Source organism: Paramormyrops kingsleyae, chromosome 21 (genome assembly GCF_048594095.1).
Source record: "Paramormyrops kingsleyae isolate MSU_618 chromosome 21, PKINGS_0.4, whole genome shotgun sequence".
Classification (NCBI taxonomy): domain Eukaryota; kingdom Metazoa; phylum Chordata; class Actinopteri; order Osteoglossiformes; family Mormyridae; genus Paramormyrops; species Paramormyrops kingsleyae.
This window is the reverse complement of record NC_132817.1, coordinates 14235124-14251372: the sequence shown is the minus strand read 5'-3', so window position 1 is coordinate 14251372 and position 16249 is coordinate 14235124. Positions and strand designations below refer to the sequence as shown.

Below are 16249 nucleotides of genomic sequence, written 5' to 3'. Positions count from 1 at the left end.
CCCATTTAAGTTCTTATACCGACCCCGTGATGTAGTGAAACTGCGATGGGGACAATCGCGACATATAAGAGAATGTTACTGATAACATTCATTTGTGTCAAACCATATGCTGTACTCAGTACCATTTTCCTACAGAATTTTACGTAACTTCAGATTGTCGGGCATCTGTGTACTTGCCACCACTCTCTCAGCCATCATTAAGTGAAAGTGCATTTTAATAATAGCCCCTATAAGAAACAGGGACACAGACCGGTATGACCAGGGGAAGTTAATTATAATCAGTACTGCCTCCCCTGGCGTACTCTTCCCACATTCAGTCCAGGTCAGCAGTTCAGACAGTGAGGTTGTGCAGTGTCTTCTAAAAAATCAGTATGAATTATCATCAGCATGCCACCCACCAGAGTGCTCTGTCGAGCTTTCCTTTATCTTCCCCACCTATCATAGTAGCAATCTACACCTGTTTTTCCATGGTTTCTAACTAAATCTGAATTTGTGTAAAGCAGTCAAGTAAATTAACATCGGAGGCTTTGCAGTACAAATGTCACAGGCTGATATAATCAAACGAGGCAATGGGAACGATACAGATGTGAATTTATTCAAATCCTTTTTAATACCGTTGCCAAAACAATATGAAGAACCACGAACACCAACGTGGCCATTCATGTTCACTTAAAATAATAATAATAAAAATAAAAAAACCCACACACACATGCACATACGCACACACACACGCGCACACACACACAGAATGGTTCCTCTGCCCACAGGGCTTCCACAACCTCCCTAATGTACATGGGACTGCTGCATGTTCCAGTCCATCCGACCCTCCGCAGGAAGTGATGTCAGCTGCATCCCTGAACAGTGCTTGCTCTAACCTACTGCTTGGTCACGCTCCCCCTATGCGTCATAGTTGGGGTTTTTGCGCAGGATGACGAAGCCCTCCAGGATGGGTGTGACGGGCAGGTACTCCTCAGTGGCTAGCTCAGCCCGCTCGCCGTGGGCCAGCAGGACTGGCGTGGTGTGGGTCTGGAAGCCTGTGATGGCCTTGGGCTTCCCGGCCTGGCCCACCACGTCCACCGCCTAGGAACACGCATCGCTCATGAACACACAGTCACACCCATCGCGTCACCCCGCATGGTCCACGGGAGCGGCATCCTCACCTGTCCCACGCGGACCGACACCGGCAGCGGGCGCAGCTCCTCGTCGAAGGTGACCAGCATGCGAGGCTGCATGGCTGCCACCAGACTGTACAGTACGTAGTGGGACTTCCCCAGGATCACTGCAAAAGGCCCCCAAAAGGCGGGTCAGTCAGCAGCCCCATCTGGGAGCTAATCGAGTCAATTCAAATCAAGTCAGGTCAAGTGGGGCTTTGTTACGCCATCTATATACAATCCACAGCATACAGTGGCGGGAAATAACGTTTCCTGGGACCACTGTGCAGTGTAGACATTGTATATAAGATAAGTGCAACTAATGAGGGAGAGGGTTAAAGGAGAACAATAGCTTATAAATAAAAATTGAGAATATACCAACAATAACACACAGGGGGATTAAGGGGTGCAAACATGTGTAGTTCAGAATCTCATGCCTAGTTCAGTCTAACTCGTATGCAGACCAGAAATAGGTCAAGCATTCAGATTAGAAGATGCTCACCATTCTTGACATCGAGGAAAGAGACGAGGACCGTGAGCAGGCCAGCCACCGCTACCTGACTCATGAGCTGCCGGTCACTGTGGTACGGACACAGGGTGAGTGTCCCTTTGCCCAGGTGCATCAAACCCTACAGGTGCGGCAAATGGTGCATGCAAGGGTGAACAGCGGCCCTCATCGCCCAGGCACACATGCTAGCGGGGCTTCCGTCCTTTTACCTGCGCCAACCTAACCATGAAGAGGTTGTTGGGGTCTTTGGCGTGGTACTGGGCCAGCTGTCGCAGCATAGCAGCAAGGCGGGCGTTGTTGGTCCCTGCCAGGAGGGGGCGCAAGAAGTGCGATCAGTGAGGAATTAGCTGTAAGCTGCCATGGAGCCTGTGGCTTCACAGACTGCGTCATCTCACCGCTGCCCACCACGCCCATGGCAAAGATGGAGTTGTAGGAGACCTCGGGGTCGGCATCATGGGAGAACTTGCTGAGCGTGTCCAAGATGTTCAGCCGGGGATTGGAGACGGAGATGAGGGCAAGGGCCAGAGGGACAGCACGCCGGAGGGCGGGTTCCCCGTAGCGTAGCTGAGGAGCACGGCAGTATGAGTACCTTAAAGAGTACGCACGACCACGTGTGACACAGAAACCCTGGTAGGGCTGCCTACCAGATGTCCGAAGGTCCGCAGGGCCATCTCCGAGCCGATTTCCTCTCCCATAGCAATGAGTGCGATTCCCAGCACTGCCACGCCCTGCAGGGGGCAGTACAGTACAGAAGCAGTGACAACCGGTTCATGTGTCAGTCTGCTTTGGGGATCTGGATCATATAGCAAACGTGTACCAAGCTGGCTCAGTACCTGGTGGGAGCCCATGTCGGCTGTGCTCTCCTTCTTCTCCTTGTCCTTCTTATCCTTCTTGTCCTTGTCCTCCTCTTTGTCCTTGGTGTCATAGTGCTCACTGCAGATATGAAGAAGCTGCTGTACCTTGAGCACATTGCCCGACCCTGAGGAAGAGCAGAGGTGGGTTGGCCGAATGAAGCTTCATGGACCGTCTGCTGCATTTTTGACCCCAATACATGGAGCTCTTGGCTTGCTGTGAGCCCTTTTTTGAACAGAAAGCGCCATCTAGCGGGGTCAGAAAATATAGCAAATGGTTCATGAAGCTTCACTTGGCCGTCAGTAGTTGGCACCATCTACTTCGAACAGCCCCCCCAAGCGGTTGCTGTCGTGACGGTTCTGACCTGCGTAGGCACAGATGTCCACCAGGGTGTTTGCAAAGCTGCGGAAGGGCTCAGATACCACCTGCAGAGCTGCCAGGGTAGTCTCAATGGCATCGCCCTTACCTGCAAGGTGACAGACCGATATTACTCTTTGGCACGCTAGTGAATCACTGCCCATTGGTGCACTACTTACCCAGGTGGTTGAGGCCCAGCCCAAGGGGCAACCAGCGAGCATATGTGTCCTTCAGCTCCTGCTCAGACTTCTCCATGATGGTCTGCATTATGGTCGAAGTCACGTCCCCATTGCAGGTGCCGACAGCGATCAGACCACACGCCAGTGCAGTCACTCCTACCACCTGCAGGGAAGCACTATCAACCGAGGATGGCCACTGGGTCGTCGGCGCAGACACAGGGGGTGCCAATGAGCAGCACCCAAACGCACACCCCTCACCTCCATGTTGGACTTGGAGTCGCCCATGACAGGCAACAGCAGAGACAGCACCTCCTCACGGCCAGATCCAGCATAGGCCAGGCCCAGCCTGAGGAAAGAACATCAGATCGCATAGCAAAGAGTCAACCCATCAGCCCAGGAGCATTAATCACTAACCCTCACCCTTCCAGTTACGGGCAGGTGCTTGCTGCCTTCAGACTCACCCAAAGATGGCCCCGATCCGCATGACGTTGCTGTTGTGCAGAACGTAGTCAGAGAGAAGAGCCAAGGCTGGGTCGCACTCATTCCTGACGCCCGAGTTCACAATGCCACAGGCCAAGAGGGCACCTGACTGTGTGCGAGTGCACAAGAGTGTGTACAATGGCAACTCACCCAAATAGGGGGGGAGAAAAGCGCTGTTGCGTTTAGCCTTACTTTGATGTAGTCCTCCGATGAATACAGGTACTTATCGATCTGCGTGAGACCACCGTCTACGTCCCACAGGAGAATCATTCCCAGGGAGGCAGCCGCACTCAGCATACCTGAGCACAAATCAAGCAAAATAGACAGGTGGACACTTTTAGGGCGCTTTTAAAATCTTTTAGTATATTCTAGCAAATACTTTTTCATTTCTTGTCATGCCATCCAGATCTTCCTCTGGTTCTTCTGACCAGATCGCAATTAAAGCTTGGGTCTCTCAATTTGTCCATGCATACATTATTAGCGGCAAGCTATTTGCATAACCAATCAACAAAGAAAATGTTTTAAGTCCCACCCCCAATTATCAGCTGGTTTTTACTTTTGGTACTGGTATTTGACCAGAAGTCAGTGGAAAAGGGAAAGTACAGAAAGTACTGCACCAAAAGTACGGGACCTGGTGCAAATGCGCGCGCACGCACACATACACACACACACGCACCATGGTCCTTGTTCTTGTAGAGCCACTTGTTCCCATCATCTGTGAGCAGCTTGTCCTGACCAAATGCCGCGTTCACGAAGCCATTGACGAAGGAGGAGGCCAGGTTCATCCGGGCGGAGTCCACCTGGGAGCCACTGCTTCCAAACCCTGAGAAGCAGGTGGAACATGGTCTGAGAAGTTCACAGGACCATATGCGTCACTCTCCGTTTTGTACTTACTGTTGTTTTCTAAATGTGTTTTGTAGATGTCATCAGGTACTTTGGGTTCCATGATGTCCAACTAAGGAAGAAAGCAAGAGAGAGATAAGTGGATCAGTTTCAGCCATTCAACCCAACATGAGGGTGAACAAAAGCCCACATCACTGCAAGACCTCCCACCTCTCTGCCCAGAGCCAGAAAGTTGCTGTTGAGCTGAACGTTGGACATGATCTCCGTCAAGTCCTCATAGTCGTCCACGTCCTCGCTGAGCTCCAGAAACAGCCCGTGTCGTCCAAGCATGTAAGCCATCTGCTTCTGGATCACGCTACGGGAAAGCCGATCGCCCAATCACACGGGAGAGTCTTCGCAGACAAGTACACACATACATTCCAACGGCTGCGCATCTGCAAACGCAACAGCTCCCTCACATGTCCTTGCAGGAGATGAAGATGTCCTCCACCAGCTCCACATTGTTCAGCATCAGGGCCAGGCGCAGAGCTTCGGGGTAGCGGCCAAACTTGCGGAAGATCTTCAAGGCGCATTTGAGCAGTGCAGAGTTCTCTGGTTCGGGGACGTAACTCACGCAGCTGCAGGGTTACAGTGACAGTCAGGTGACAAAGGACCGGGGAAACTCCAACCCTGAGCCCACCAGCAGCATAGAAATGCCCATGGGTGACGCACGGCAATACTACCTGGTCAGGTAGAGGCAGACCTTGGCATACGCATTCTCGTCGATGTACTGCTCCAGCATATCCAAGCGCTCAATCTCCATCAGGAGGTCACAGGCCTCATGCTCGGCATTGTGGGCCATGTTATAGGGCACTATCTCCTTCACCAGCTTCAGCAGCGCCTCCTGCTGGGCCGTGTCACTCTCCTCCACCTCCTGCCACTCCTTGGCCACCTCCCCAGCCAGGTGCCTGACATAGAAAACCAACACAAGACCAGAGACTGACTCTCCACACTGCATCGTCACTCAGATGATCCTTATTCCATAAAATTGATAAAAAAAGAACAGACATTCCCCAGATGACCAGCAGCTACATTAATGGTGCCCCACGATGCTCAATGACGTACCTGACGTATTCATGACCCCAGGATGCCAACTCCTCCTGCGAGCCCAAAAGGCGAAACTTCAAACACTCACGGTCCCCACTCATCGTCATGGCGAGGACTGACACCACGTCTGCACAGAACCGCTGGGGATGGGGGGTAGAGTTAAGCACAAGACTGAGATCAGGGCTCCATTGTCGCCCTCAAACGGCCATTTTATTGTCACTTAGTTATAGCACCAGCTCAATATAACAACCTAAAACCATTACGGATTTTAATCAACATCTCTCATTAAGTGACCACCCAAAACTAATCACCCTGGGACAATAATCTAGCTACACTGGGAATTCAGCAAACCTTGTTTTCTCCATCCTCCATGCCCTGGTAGATCTCCTTCAGCTTTCCGTAGTGTGGTCGCAGGAACTTGAGTGGCTTGGGAACCGATGTCATAGAGGTGGTGGAGGACCGGATGTGCCGGCGCAGCTCCTCCAGGGCGGGATGGTACAGGGAAGCGTCCTTCTCCTGGAGCCAGGCAGAGAGAAATGCGATCTACAAGTTACTAAGTTTACCATTAACCGGCCGTTACCAAGCTCACGGTCCAGATGGTACTCACACTCAGCCGCTCCACCATCATCTCCAGCTCCTCCTGAAGCTGTTTGTCCTCTTCAGACTGAGAAAAGCAGAAAAACCCACGTAAAAGTAAAGATTCGAGTGAGCTGCCTATTATTTAACATTAAACCGATGACAGGACTCCGGCAGATACTGACATGTTTACAAACAAAGCAGGACAGCTAAGCCGACTGAATTAAAATCGATCGTAAACACACACCCAGGTAACGCACGCACGCACACACACACGCGCGCGCACACACACACACACGCACACACACACACACACACACACACACACACACACACACACACACAGTCAAAGGAACAACATGATAAAGAAAAATACTCTCATCAAGGATCACAGTGACGGAAGACACGAATCACGTCTCTATATGAGCAAGCGGCCGCTCTGATTTTCAAGAACGTTATAACCTAATCGCAGAGGACAAGCTGCGTTGTAAAAGCTTTACTTTGAATAGCGAGGCGTTTTCCTGATTTTTCCATTTTAAATACAGCCTCCCTGGCCTGCGCAGCCCAATGACTCAGACATTATTCCTCTGCCTCTCCATCTGCATTTCCACACACCCTGGACACGTTAGCATATATTACCAATTCCTGCTCATCCTTCTTTTCCTTTTCCTTCTCCTTGGTGGGCGAATGCTTCTCCTTGTCTTCAGTCCTCTCAGGTAGCTTTTTATCTTTCTTTCCTTCCTCCATAGCCGCTAATCGTGCCGCTGCCCAACTCTGAATAAAAAACGTTGCGCAGGCGCAGCTGTAGTACGGTGAGCAATGGCGACCAAACTTCGCACGGACCGGCGAACGACAAACGCAGGTATGAGATTCCCGGCTGAAGGATCCGAATTTTATTGTATCACACACACACAGAGTTTATTTGTTTGACTAATTAAGTTTCTACAAATTAAGGATGTAGTATTTAAATGGCATGAATTTATATACTAAGTAATCCAAGTAGTGTAAAATTGTGAAACAGTTGCCAGACATCCCACCACTTGGGCATATTGATTTCAGCGAGTACCCCGCGCGTTGGGGAAATTTAATTGGAAATACCTAAATAACGGCTTTTTGAAATACCGTCAAAATATCGTATGCTGCAGTGTAATGTCTGGGTCTCGTGTTAAAAATTGGGTAGAACTTTTACCGCCGCTAATTTACCGCCAGCAAATTGTAACAGCGAACCAAAAGAATTTACCACTCGGCCAGTTAGTAGCTAGCATTCGTTAACAGTATCTACTATCTAGCACTCATTGAAGAAACATGGACAGAAAAAGAAAACCTGCGGCCTGCGGTGTAGAAAAGGTGCACCAAAAAACCGAAAAGGCTTTGCTGGTTGACGTGGCAAAGTGTGCTAAGATAAGGAATTTATTTATTCAGTCTGCAGGTCCATGAAGACAGTGTTGAAGAGGTGGAAACATCAAAGATGAGTGAGCAGGTAACAGCTTTGTCAGGCTTACTTGCTATGTGCTGTGAACTGGAACTAATGAACTAAATAAAGGAAATGTTTTTGTTAACCTTGGGGTCTCAGTGATAGTCCTACCACAGTTTTGACCATTTCCAAGGTTTAACTAGTCAGACTCAGTGCACAAAAGTTTAAAGTTCACAGAATGTTTAAAAAAGGTGATCAATTTTGACTGTTAAAGGGTAAAATAAACATGTAAATTTGATAATTTTCTTCTAGATTAAACCTTGGAAAAACCAAGGAAAACCTTGGAAGATTGGTTTTGTTGTTTTACATATTAGCCTATCACAAACAATGGAAATTAACCCATTGTGTTTTTTTTTTTTTTTTTTAAATTGATGATTCATTGATGGACAAATATGTTGTGTCAGTTTGAATTTGGTGTATGAAATTGGGGTCGCTTGACAGTAGATTCCCAGGCTGCTCTTTGTTGTCAGTCCAACCCAGCTTCTGAGAAAGGTGAGATGTCTGAGTTGCTGTGATTTGAGGATTATAAGGCTTCATTAGTTGTTTGCAGAAAGCATACTACAATGTGAGATGGAAGGCACAACCTTTAAAAAAAAAAAAAAAACTCTTTTAATGTAGTTTCACTATAGGTAATGTAGTGCAGATTCAGTACACTATTAGCAAGAAAACTCACTGCACCTAAAACCCTTTATTAGTCAAATCAATAGTGCTGATGGTGAAACTGACCACAAACTTAAGGAAAAGCTGGCGGTTCACAGGGAGAGTTTGGGAACCCCAGGGGGACAAGGCATAAACACACACACACACTGGATATATCACTCAGATAGTTTAATGTACACTTTTATTGCCAATTGCACTTTCTCAGTTATGGTCTTCTGTGAAGACCTTGACTGCCTAAGGTCCAGGTGTGTCCATAGGTCCCTATTGTATGACTTCTGATAATAATTGATACTTTATTCATCCCTGTGGGGAAATTCACTTTTCACTGACCCCGTCCTGCTCTCTCTGAGTGTGAAGGACAGCGACCTGCCGCAGTGTCTAGGGAACTTGCTCGAGGACCCACAGATGTGCAGAGGCCGGGCCTGAACTGACGACCAGGTGATCACACGGACATAGGCTTAGCCCACTGAACTACATGGAACAGGAAGGTCTGCTCCATTTCTGAGGGGAAAGGAAAATGTATATATCTGGGTGACAAGCGGATTATGCCGTCCCATACGGCTGGCATGGCGCGACTTGGTGTAGACTGAGAAATACCCGATCGGTCCACAAGTTCTCTGCACCTGTGGCCAAGAAGTTCTGTGGTGTACAGAACTTGTAAAGGAACAGGTATGGCGTAATTCCTCATTGTCTGCCTTTGTAATGCTGGCCCTAGTTCAGCACACAGTTCCAAAAGGATTGCTCTGGGAAATCTGAATCATCATCATGGGCCAAGAAATCACTATGATCCCTGAATACGCCCTCCCTTCTAATTCTTCCATAAGCTATGTCTTCCAGTAACGCAAGAGCTGCCATGGTAGTTGTAATAGTTTGGTCATTTTCTGCACTGCTTTATTGTTACAAATTGATTCAAATCGGGTGCCGTACATTTGTAAACAACATACAATTAATGTCGGTGTATTGGTTAAAGGTGATTTAAGTCATGATTGTGAGTATAAAAAGGGAAACCACAGTATCAATGATTTGCCACTGGGTGCCGTCTGGTTACAAAACCGAGACATACGCCACGTCTGGAGCTGCATGAGAATGTGCGTAGCGGTACGCCAAGTTTCGTTTTTATACATCTGGACGTGAGCGTGGAAACGGACGTACATAACATTTTTGTGCGTACACACCATTGATACATGAGGCCCCAGCTTGTAAATGTATCCCCCATCCACTGTGGAATCTGCCTGGCCCTCCTGAAATTAACAGCCTTGACATGGCTTCAGCTCCATCGCGGTACCTGCATAAGCACCGTACCAAAGGGTTTTGTGACAGATGAGTTGTCAGGTTGTTCGCAGTGATGGCTCTGATGCACCAATTACTTCTTCAATTTTGGCTGCCTGGTCATCACACTTCTTTCTTCTGCTCAGATATTAGGCATGGTCTCACTCCTGGTGGTTTGAATATTAAGGCAGGAGAAATTCCCACTAGGAATGCAGCAGGGATGCTGGTTAACAACCATCCCCATATGAGCCTTATGGAGCAAGTTTTCAAATTGGGTTTGATACATTACCATGGCGAGGAGAACCTTCATGCCAGATGATGGAGGAGAGAGATTCCCTGCAGTCACCAACCAGACAGAGTCATAGTAAGCAGTCTCTTTTATAGATAACCCTCTGGCTGAGCTTGCAGCAAGCATGCTTTGTTTGTATATGATTTGCAAACATCTTGCACAAATTGTGGACATGGACAGTGCCCCACTTAAACACAACAGGCAAACATATACAGCAATACCAGGATTGAAGTGGAGGGATAATGGGCATCAACAGGACTTAATTTAAACTTGGCCAGTGCTTCACCTCCACAGTAGATTTTACAGGCTAAAATCTATCATTTTACATGATAAATCACATCAGATGTGATTAAGTTCACATCTCTGCTTACATCACTGAACGTTCCCTGGGCTGCTGGTTTTCCCAGGATTCTTTGCACCGATTGATCGTCCAGTGACCCTGTTTGCACAGTCAATATTACACAACGTGCAAGTCAACGAACAGGCAGTCAGAGGCACCTTGAAGCAGACGTGCTCTGATCCCGGTCAGGACAGAAAAACAGACCAATTCATGTTGTCACACCAGTCAGGCTGAAGGAAACATTTCTTTAAATTGACCTGATGTCATTTCTAAAGACTCAGAAGACAAGATCAACAAGCAAGGGACACATCACAGTAACTCAGCCTCTCCATCACCATCATCTCCAGCTTCTCCTGAAGCTGCATCTCTAGCTTCTCCTGAAGCTGCTTGTCCTCCTCAGATTGAGACAAGGGGAAAAACCCATGTAAAAGTCAAGCAAATCCAAGCGAGCTATTTAACATCAAACCAATGACAGGTCTTCCACAGACACGTTTACAAACACACCAGGACAGCTTAGCCATCCACTAATTAACGATTTAGAGCTAAAAAAGAGCACATAAAGACTTTGTGTGCTAAGTAAGCCCATTAATGTAAAATGAATGTTCTGTGGTGAGTGCATGGGCCATTTTGATAAAGAGGACGACAGTTCTTAAAAACTGACTTCCACCTTTAATAACGGCCCATTGTCAATGTTAACTAGCAGCGGCACAGACAAGGAAGTGGACAATTTACATGATGCTCACACTCAAGGTTAGACGCTAACAGAAACAACACGCATTGCACAGAGACCACACTTACTATGTACAATGAAATGCAGAAATACACTCATCAAATTACAAGATTCACACACCAGTAGCCTTGAATCATTAGTCTTTGCTGACTGTCCCCGTGGTGTCACAGTACTGTGAAGTAGAAATGTCAGACGGTAGCTGGAAATTGGAGGTTCTGAGGATACATTAACTGTTCGCAGAAACCATATACAATGTGGGATAAGAAAAAGTGTAAACTTTGAAATATTTAAGTTTAACCCCCGGTGAACTGGGCATGAACACCCACAAATACAGACAGAACATATCAGATTCCATACTCTTAAAAGTACACTTTATTGCAGCTTGAACTTTCTCAATTATGGTCTTCTGTGAAGGACTCTGCTGACCAACATCAAGGTGTGACTGTAGGTCTCTCTTCTATGACTTCTGTTGGCATGGATGAAACGTGCAGGACTGCTCCAGCTCTGAGGGGTCAGAGAAGAACGGCAGCACGCTGTCAACATCACAGACCTGCAGGATGAGCTGGATGCTGGCATTCAGAACCTGGGCACTTCCAGGACACTTCATTCCCCAAAGGGAAAATATGGGAGCGACACCAAATACAGTCCAGGACACCAAATACAGTTCAAATGGAATGCACATGCAGGCCAAATGATGGTGCTTTGGGAGACCCACCTGGCACACTGCTAGCACATTCCCGCAATGTCTCGACAGTAGACACATATTCCTTCCCCAGAAAGTCTTCAAAGCTGTTCAGAGATGGAATCTCCTGGAGGCATTTGGTGGAGTCTCTGAAAAGGAGGTCTTTGCCGCCTCTTGACTGGAACATTTTAAAGTATTCTGAGCTGGACAAACCAAACCTGTTCTGTTGCATGATAGGAAATGAGGACATCCATGAATGAAAAGCCACGGTTGGTAAAAGACAAGCAGGCATTTCAAAGCAGCAATCATGGGTGCAGAAGTATCTGACTACAGGACAAAAAAGAATCTATTGCTGGTCATGAGTGGTGAGTGTCTATTTTGAATTCAGCTCTGATCAGAAACAGAACTTGGGGTATCATACATGAATGTTTTTCATCAGTTCAACATCCTCAGCAGCAGAAACGACAAACATCCCTAACATCCCTGAGGCCACACCCACCTGCTGGTCTTTGAGAATAGACACCACATCCAGCCGGCTTTCAGGGCGCGTCACCACAGCATAAGCAGGCACCCTGGCTAGATGGCAGCTCTCATGTTGGCTAAGAGGCGCCGTCTCTGTTGGACCAGAGGGGCACAGAAGCTCATAGTCTTCAGACCTCACATCTTTAGCCCATGGATCACCATTTCCTGGAAGACAGGATACAGAGAATGTGGACTTAGATATTTTTACACGTTGCTGTTGTGCAAGTTATTACCAGTAAAGAGCATCACACGTGAACATCCTTGCGGCATTTGATAAAAGCGTGACACTCTCACCATCGCTGTTCTCCTGAACAGTAGTATGCTTAATAAAAGCAACATCTCCACCACCTTCCACCAGACACCTGCAGGGAGAGGGCAGGTCAGTCCAGAGTCTCTATAGCTTCGAGTGTTGCCACAAACATAGGAAATTTGACACTCGTACCTGAAGGCCCCAGTGTAGCCGTAAAACAGCTCCTCAGAAACAGGCTTGCATTTGTACCTTGAATCGTGTAATGGTTTGCCATCACCCACACAGAGAGCACATAGTGAGGATTCTGGCTCTGCCCCCGGGGCACAGCTGTGGCTGAAGTACTTGGCTGAAAATAGGAGGATAGGCAGGATGCTATAGCTAATCAATTAGGCCAGCCTGAGAGATGCAATGTAAAATAACCCAATGAACTACAAGAAGTCACTTGAATGATACATTCACACACACACAGATGCCAGGGAGCTGCAGCCTCACAGAAGTCACACTCCTTGCTGTCCTTGTGGAGGAGACCCATAGGGATGTTCCATCCTGCTGTGTGACTAAGGCCTGTGTGGCACGACTTCTTCCCCCTCAGTGTGCTCCAGGTGAGGCCCGAGCCTTTCTTCACCACAGCCACCGCAAAGTAAGACGAGGCCGTCTCTGTAAGGAGAGACCTGCACCTCAGCACTGCTGCCCTCCACTGGCACTCGCAAGACACAGCAAGGTGGTGAAATTTCACTTACTGCCTGTGGTGTTACACTTTTCTGTGAAGGAAGCAGAGGACAGACATTTTAGGTAGCCCACAGCACCAAAGTGACTAGCGGGTAGCCTACAGGCGCCCTCCTACCCCATACTTGTGTCATACTGCTCTGCCATCACTGGCACCAGCCCACACTTCCCCGCTGAATACACCTGACCGCCATCAATAGCTATGGCATCTGCCTGCTTGCGCTGTGCGAGAAGAGAGAACAAAGACGTATAGGACATTTAGTGAACCGGAAGAGGAAAGTACCTGAGCTAGAGAAACTCCATAATAACCCCACATTGACATCCCTTATCTGTCCTAGCCTGGCCCCAACTTTAACTCCTCCCCAATTTACATACCATAATCTTTTTTAGGCAGTCTTCCACAGTGTTCCCCTGCTGGCAGTTTATCTTGGCCACACCCATGTCCTCGCTTTCAATGGACCACTGGTCACACTTGACTGTCTCAGCATGGCCCACGGAGCACCATTTTATGGAGTTGGATTGCGGCTTTGAGGTTATCTCTGAGGTGGGCAGTACAACAGAGCTGTGATTCACTACTGCTAAATAGGGGAGTGTGTGTCTGTTTACTGGGTCACTCACCTTTCCGCAGAGACCGAATGATACTCATGTATTCTGCACCCAGGTAGAAGAAGGAATCAGTGATATTAGGCACCCGAACAAGCTGAACGGTGGAGTCCTTAAACATAAGATCTTTGGCTCCATAGCCATCAGATGAGAAGAGGGAGAAACCCTGTGGAGGATTCACCATGAAATCAGCCACAGTGAACCTGGTGATCTACTCACTCACAGGATCAGTGTAGCATATGCCAGTAGTGATCAGTTTACCCCAGTATTTTGAAGACTTTTCCAGATGTTATCTGCCAGTTGAGCATCCTTGCGGGTGACAACAGCATGGGCCGGAACTCTGCCCAGATAACATGTTTTGTAGTCATCAATGCTCTTCCTAGTACCGTCTTTGCACAGTAGCTCGTAGTTTGATTTCTGTGAAGCTGGACACAGGGAAGGAAAGCTCAGAAATACCAGAGGGACCTCAGCAATCACAGTGATCAAGGTGGTGCATCTCAACTCTCTGCTTACAGGGTACAGTCAGATGGTGCACGAAGGCCACTTCCCCAGCATCATCCTTCAAGCACCTGGAAAGAGTCAAGAGTACAGGGTCAGAGACAAACAATGCAGGGCTAAAGAGTGTAGAGTGATGGAAGGGACAGATGTGAGCTGATCAGATTGTACTGCAGTACCCACTGGAAGGCTCCAGAATAATCGTAATACGGCTCTTTGTGGGATCGGGAGCAGTCACCCTTGCACAGCTGGCACAGATTGGAACCAGGCGTAGCACCAGGAACACAGCTGGCGGAGAAGAACTCTGAAACCACTGAGGATGGGAAAACATGTTAGGGGACTGCAGATTCAGTAATCCCATTTCTGCCGGCCCACTATACAAAGGGGCAGCTCACCCTTCTCAAGAGGGACATCCTCCTGCCCTTTCCAGTCAATGTCACCACTGGACACCAATGTTCCAATGGGGATGTTCCACCCTGCAGACTTGTTCAGACCTGTGTGGCATGTCTTCTTCCCCTTCAGCTCATGTAACCCAAAGCTGCTGGTTTTCTTCACCACAGCAACAGCATAATAACAGGTTTCTGCATCTGCAGGGTCCAAACAGGGTGACTTTGCCAAGTGCTTTTTGCTTCAGAATGATTTAGTCACAAAAAACAATATTCATTATCATTTATTTCAAATTGCTCATATTTCAAAAAATACACTGCCGATATTTTTAAGTATTCCTTGATTACCTTTTCTGTAGTCTTCTGCGATGATAGGTTTGAGGTTGTAATTTACAAGACCAGCTTTGTAAATGTCTCCCCCATCCAGTGTGATGGCATCTGCCTGGCCTTCCTGAAATCGACATCCATATCATGGCCTCAGCTCAGCCGCGGTACCTGCATAAGTGCCACGACAAGGGCTGCTGTGACGGACGTGTTGTCAGGTTGCTCACCCTGATGGCTCTGATGCACTCATCTGTTCCTGAGCGCAAAATGCAAGCAAATGCAGCTTCTGCTTTGGCTACAAAGTCATCACACTTCTTCTTCTCCTGCTCTGATTTAAGGCACCATCTCACTTTTGTTGATTTGGGGAAAATGGCGGCAGAAATTCCACCTAAAAAGGTAGCAGGGATTCTGTTCACCAGCTATTCTCATGTGACTCTCATGGTGCAGGTGGGAAAACTGGGCTTGATACATTACCAAGGCATCCTAAGAGAATGGAAATGAGCAGAACTTTCATGTCGGAGGGTGGAGGACTCCCTGCAGTCACTGAGCAGACAGAGCCACAGTGAGCAGCCTCTTTTATAGATGACTGAGTTTACAACGAACATGCTTTGTTTGCGCGTGATTTCCCAACAGCTGGCATTCAGAGTGGACATGGATAGTGCACTGCTTAACTCCAGGAGACCTTTAGAGTGGAGGTCACAGTTACAGATAGGGAGAGCTGGATTTGATAAGAACCCTATTTCTTCATCTGGGAAATTCACAACACGGGGTTGCTTTGAGTTCACAGTCATTATTTACAAAAAAATCCTCATTATCCTTTTTCAAAGGCTGAAAGTGGTCAATCTGGCCCAATAAACATGTCTCAGTGTGGCTGTCATTTAGTCTTTGTTATTATGGTCACCTTTTGAAAACCAAACTATGCATAGGCCAGCAGCATATTAACAAATCGTGTACTGCAAATAATTTAACATTCACCATAATTTCAGCTGTATTCTGAAATGTATGGAGTGGTATCAAAGTGGCAGGTGTTGGCCAGTCTTAGTGTTCCAGACAGACATGATGTGGTGATTAACTTGTAACAATCATCACATTGTGGATTAAACAGCAAAACCTTTGCAGGTATTACCTTAAATATGAGCCCAAGTAGCTGTATAAAATGTGCGTGCAACAACATTTCTTGAACTAATCACTGTTCCAGTTTGCTTAATTTCTTTTATAAGATATCTGTTAGGATCACTGAGTGGAGATCTGACATGGTCCATGTTGTTTCACAATAAAATCACATGTGGTTGAAGTTTCTCTACAGGCAAACACATATGGTATGGTAACCGAGGATTGAATGTGCCTGCGCAGCTCTTCCAGGGCAGGCCGATAGAGAGATGCATCCTTCTCCTGAAGCCAGCCAGAGCGGAAAGGTCTGGTCAGGTTGGGGAGCATCCACTGGTACAGCAGGTTGCTGCGCCCACC

The 16249-nt window shown here is 47.6% G+C and overlaps 2 protein-coding genes across 2 annotated transcripts; both read right to left on the bottom strand.

Annotated features, from left to right (window-relative positions):
- Positions 1–574: 574 nt before the first annotated feature.
- On the bottom strand, positions 575–6874 carry LOC111836635 (26S proteasome non-ATPase regulatory subunit 2). The gene is made up of 21 exons (XM_023798098.2): positions 6672–6874; positions 6064–6120; positions 5808–5972; positions 5475–5596; positions 5093–5317; positions 4829–4987; positions 4581–4725; positions 4422–4482; positions 4204–4350; positions 3720–3826; positions 3509–3636; positions 3306–3393; positions 3048–3210; positions 2876–2977; positions 2493–2638; positions 2304–2387; positions 2055–2223; positions 1869–1963; positions 1654–1780; positions 1161–1279; positions 575–1080 (listed from the first exon to the last, which is right to left on the bottom strand). Exons 1-21 carry the CDS (start codon positions 6777–6779, stop codon positions 898–900), a joined length of 2700 nt encoding a protein of 899 aa, XP_023653866.2. The 5' UTR covers positions 6780–6874; the 3' UTR covers positions 575–897.
- Positions 6875–10733: 3859 nt separating this feature from the next.
- Positions 10734–15320, bottom strand: LOC111836636 (serotransferrin-1-like). The gene is made up of 17 exons (XM_072704035.1): positions 15257–15320; positions 15010–15170; positions 14807–14909; positions 14468–14659; positions 14256–14385; positions 14091–14146; positions 13839–14002; positions 13593–13743; positions 13350–13513; positions 13100–13196; positions 12989–13009; positions 12741–12905; positions 12441–12594; positions 12293–12360; positions 11976–12163; positions 11510–11699; positions 10734–11298 (listed from the first exon to the last, which is right to left on the bottom strand). The coding sequence occupies exons 1-17, from the start codon at positions 15294–15296 to the stop codon at positions 11252–11254; spliced, it is 2091 nt and encodes a 696-aa protein (XP_072560136.1). The 5' UTR covers positions 15297–15320; the 3' UTR covers positions 10734–11251.
- Between the last annotated feature and the right edge of the window lie 929 nt (positions 15321–16249).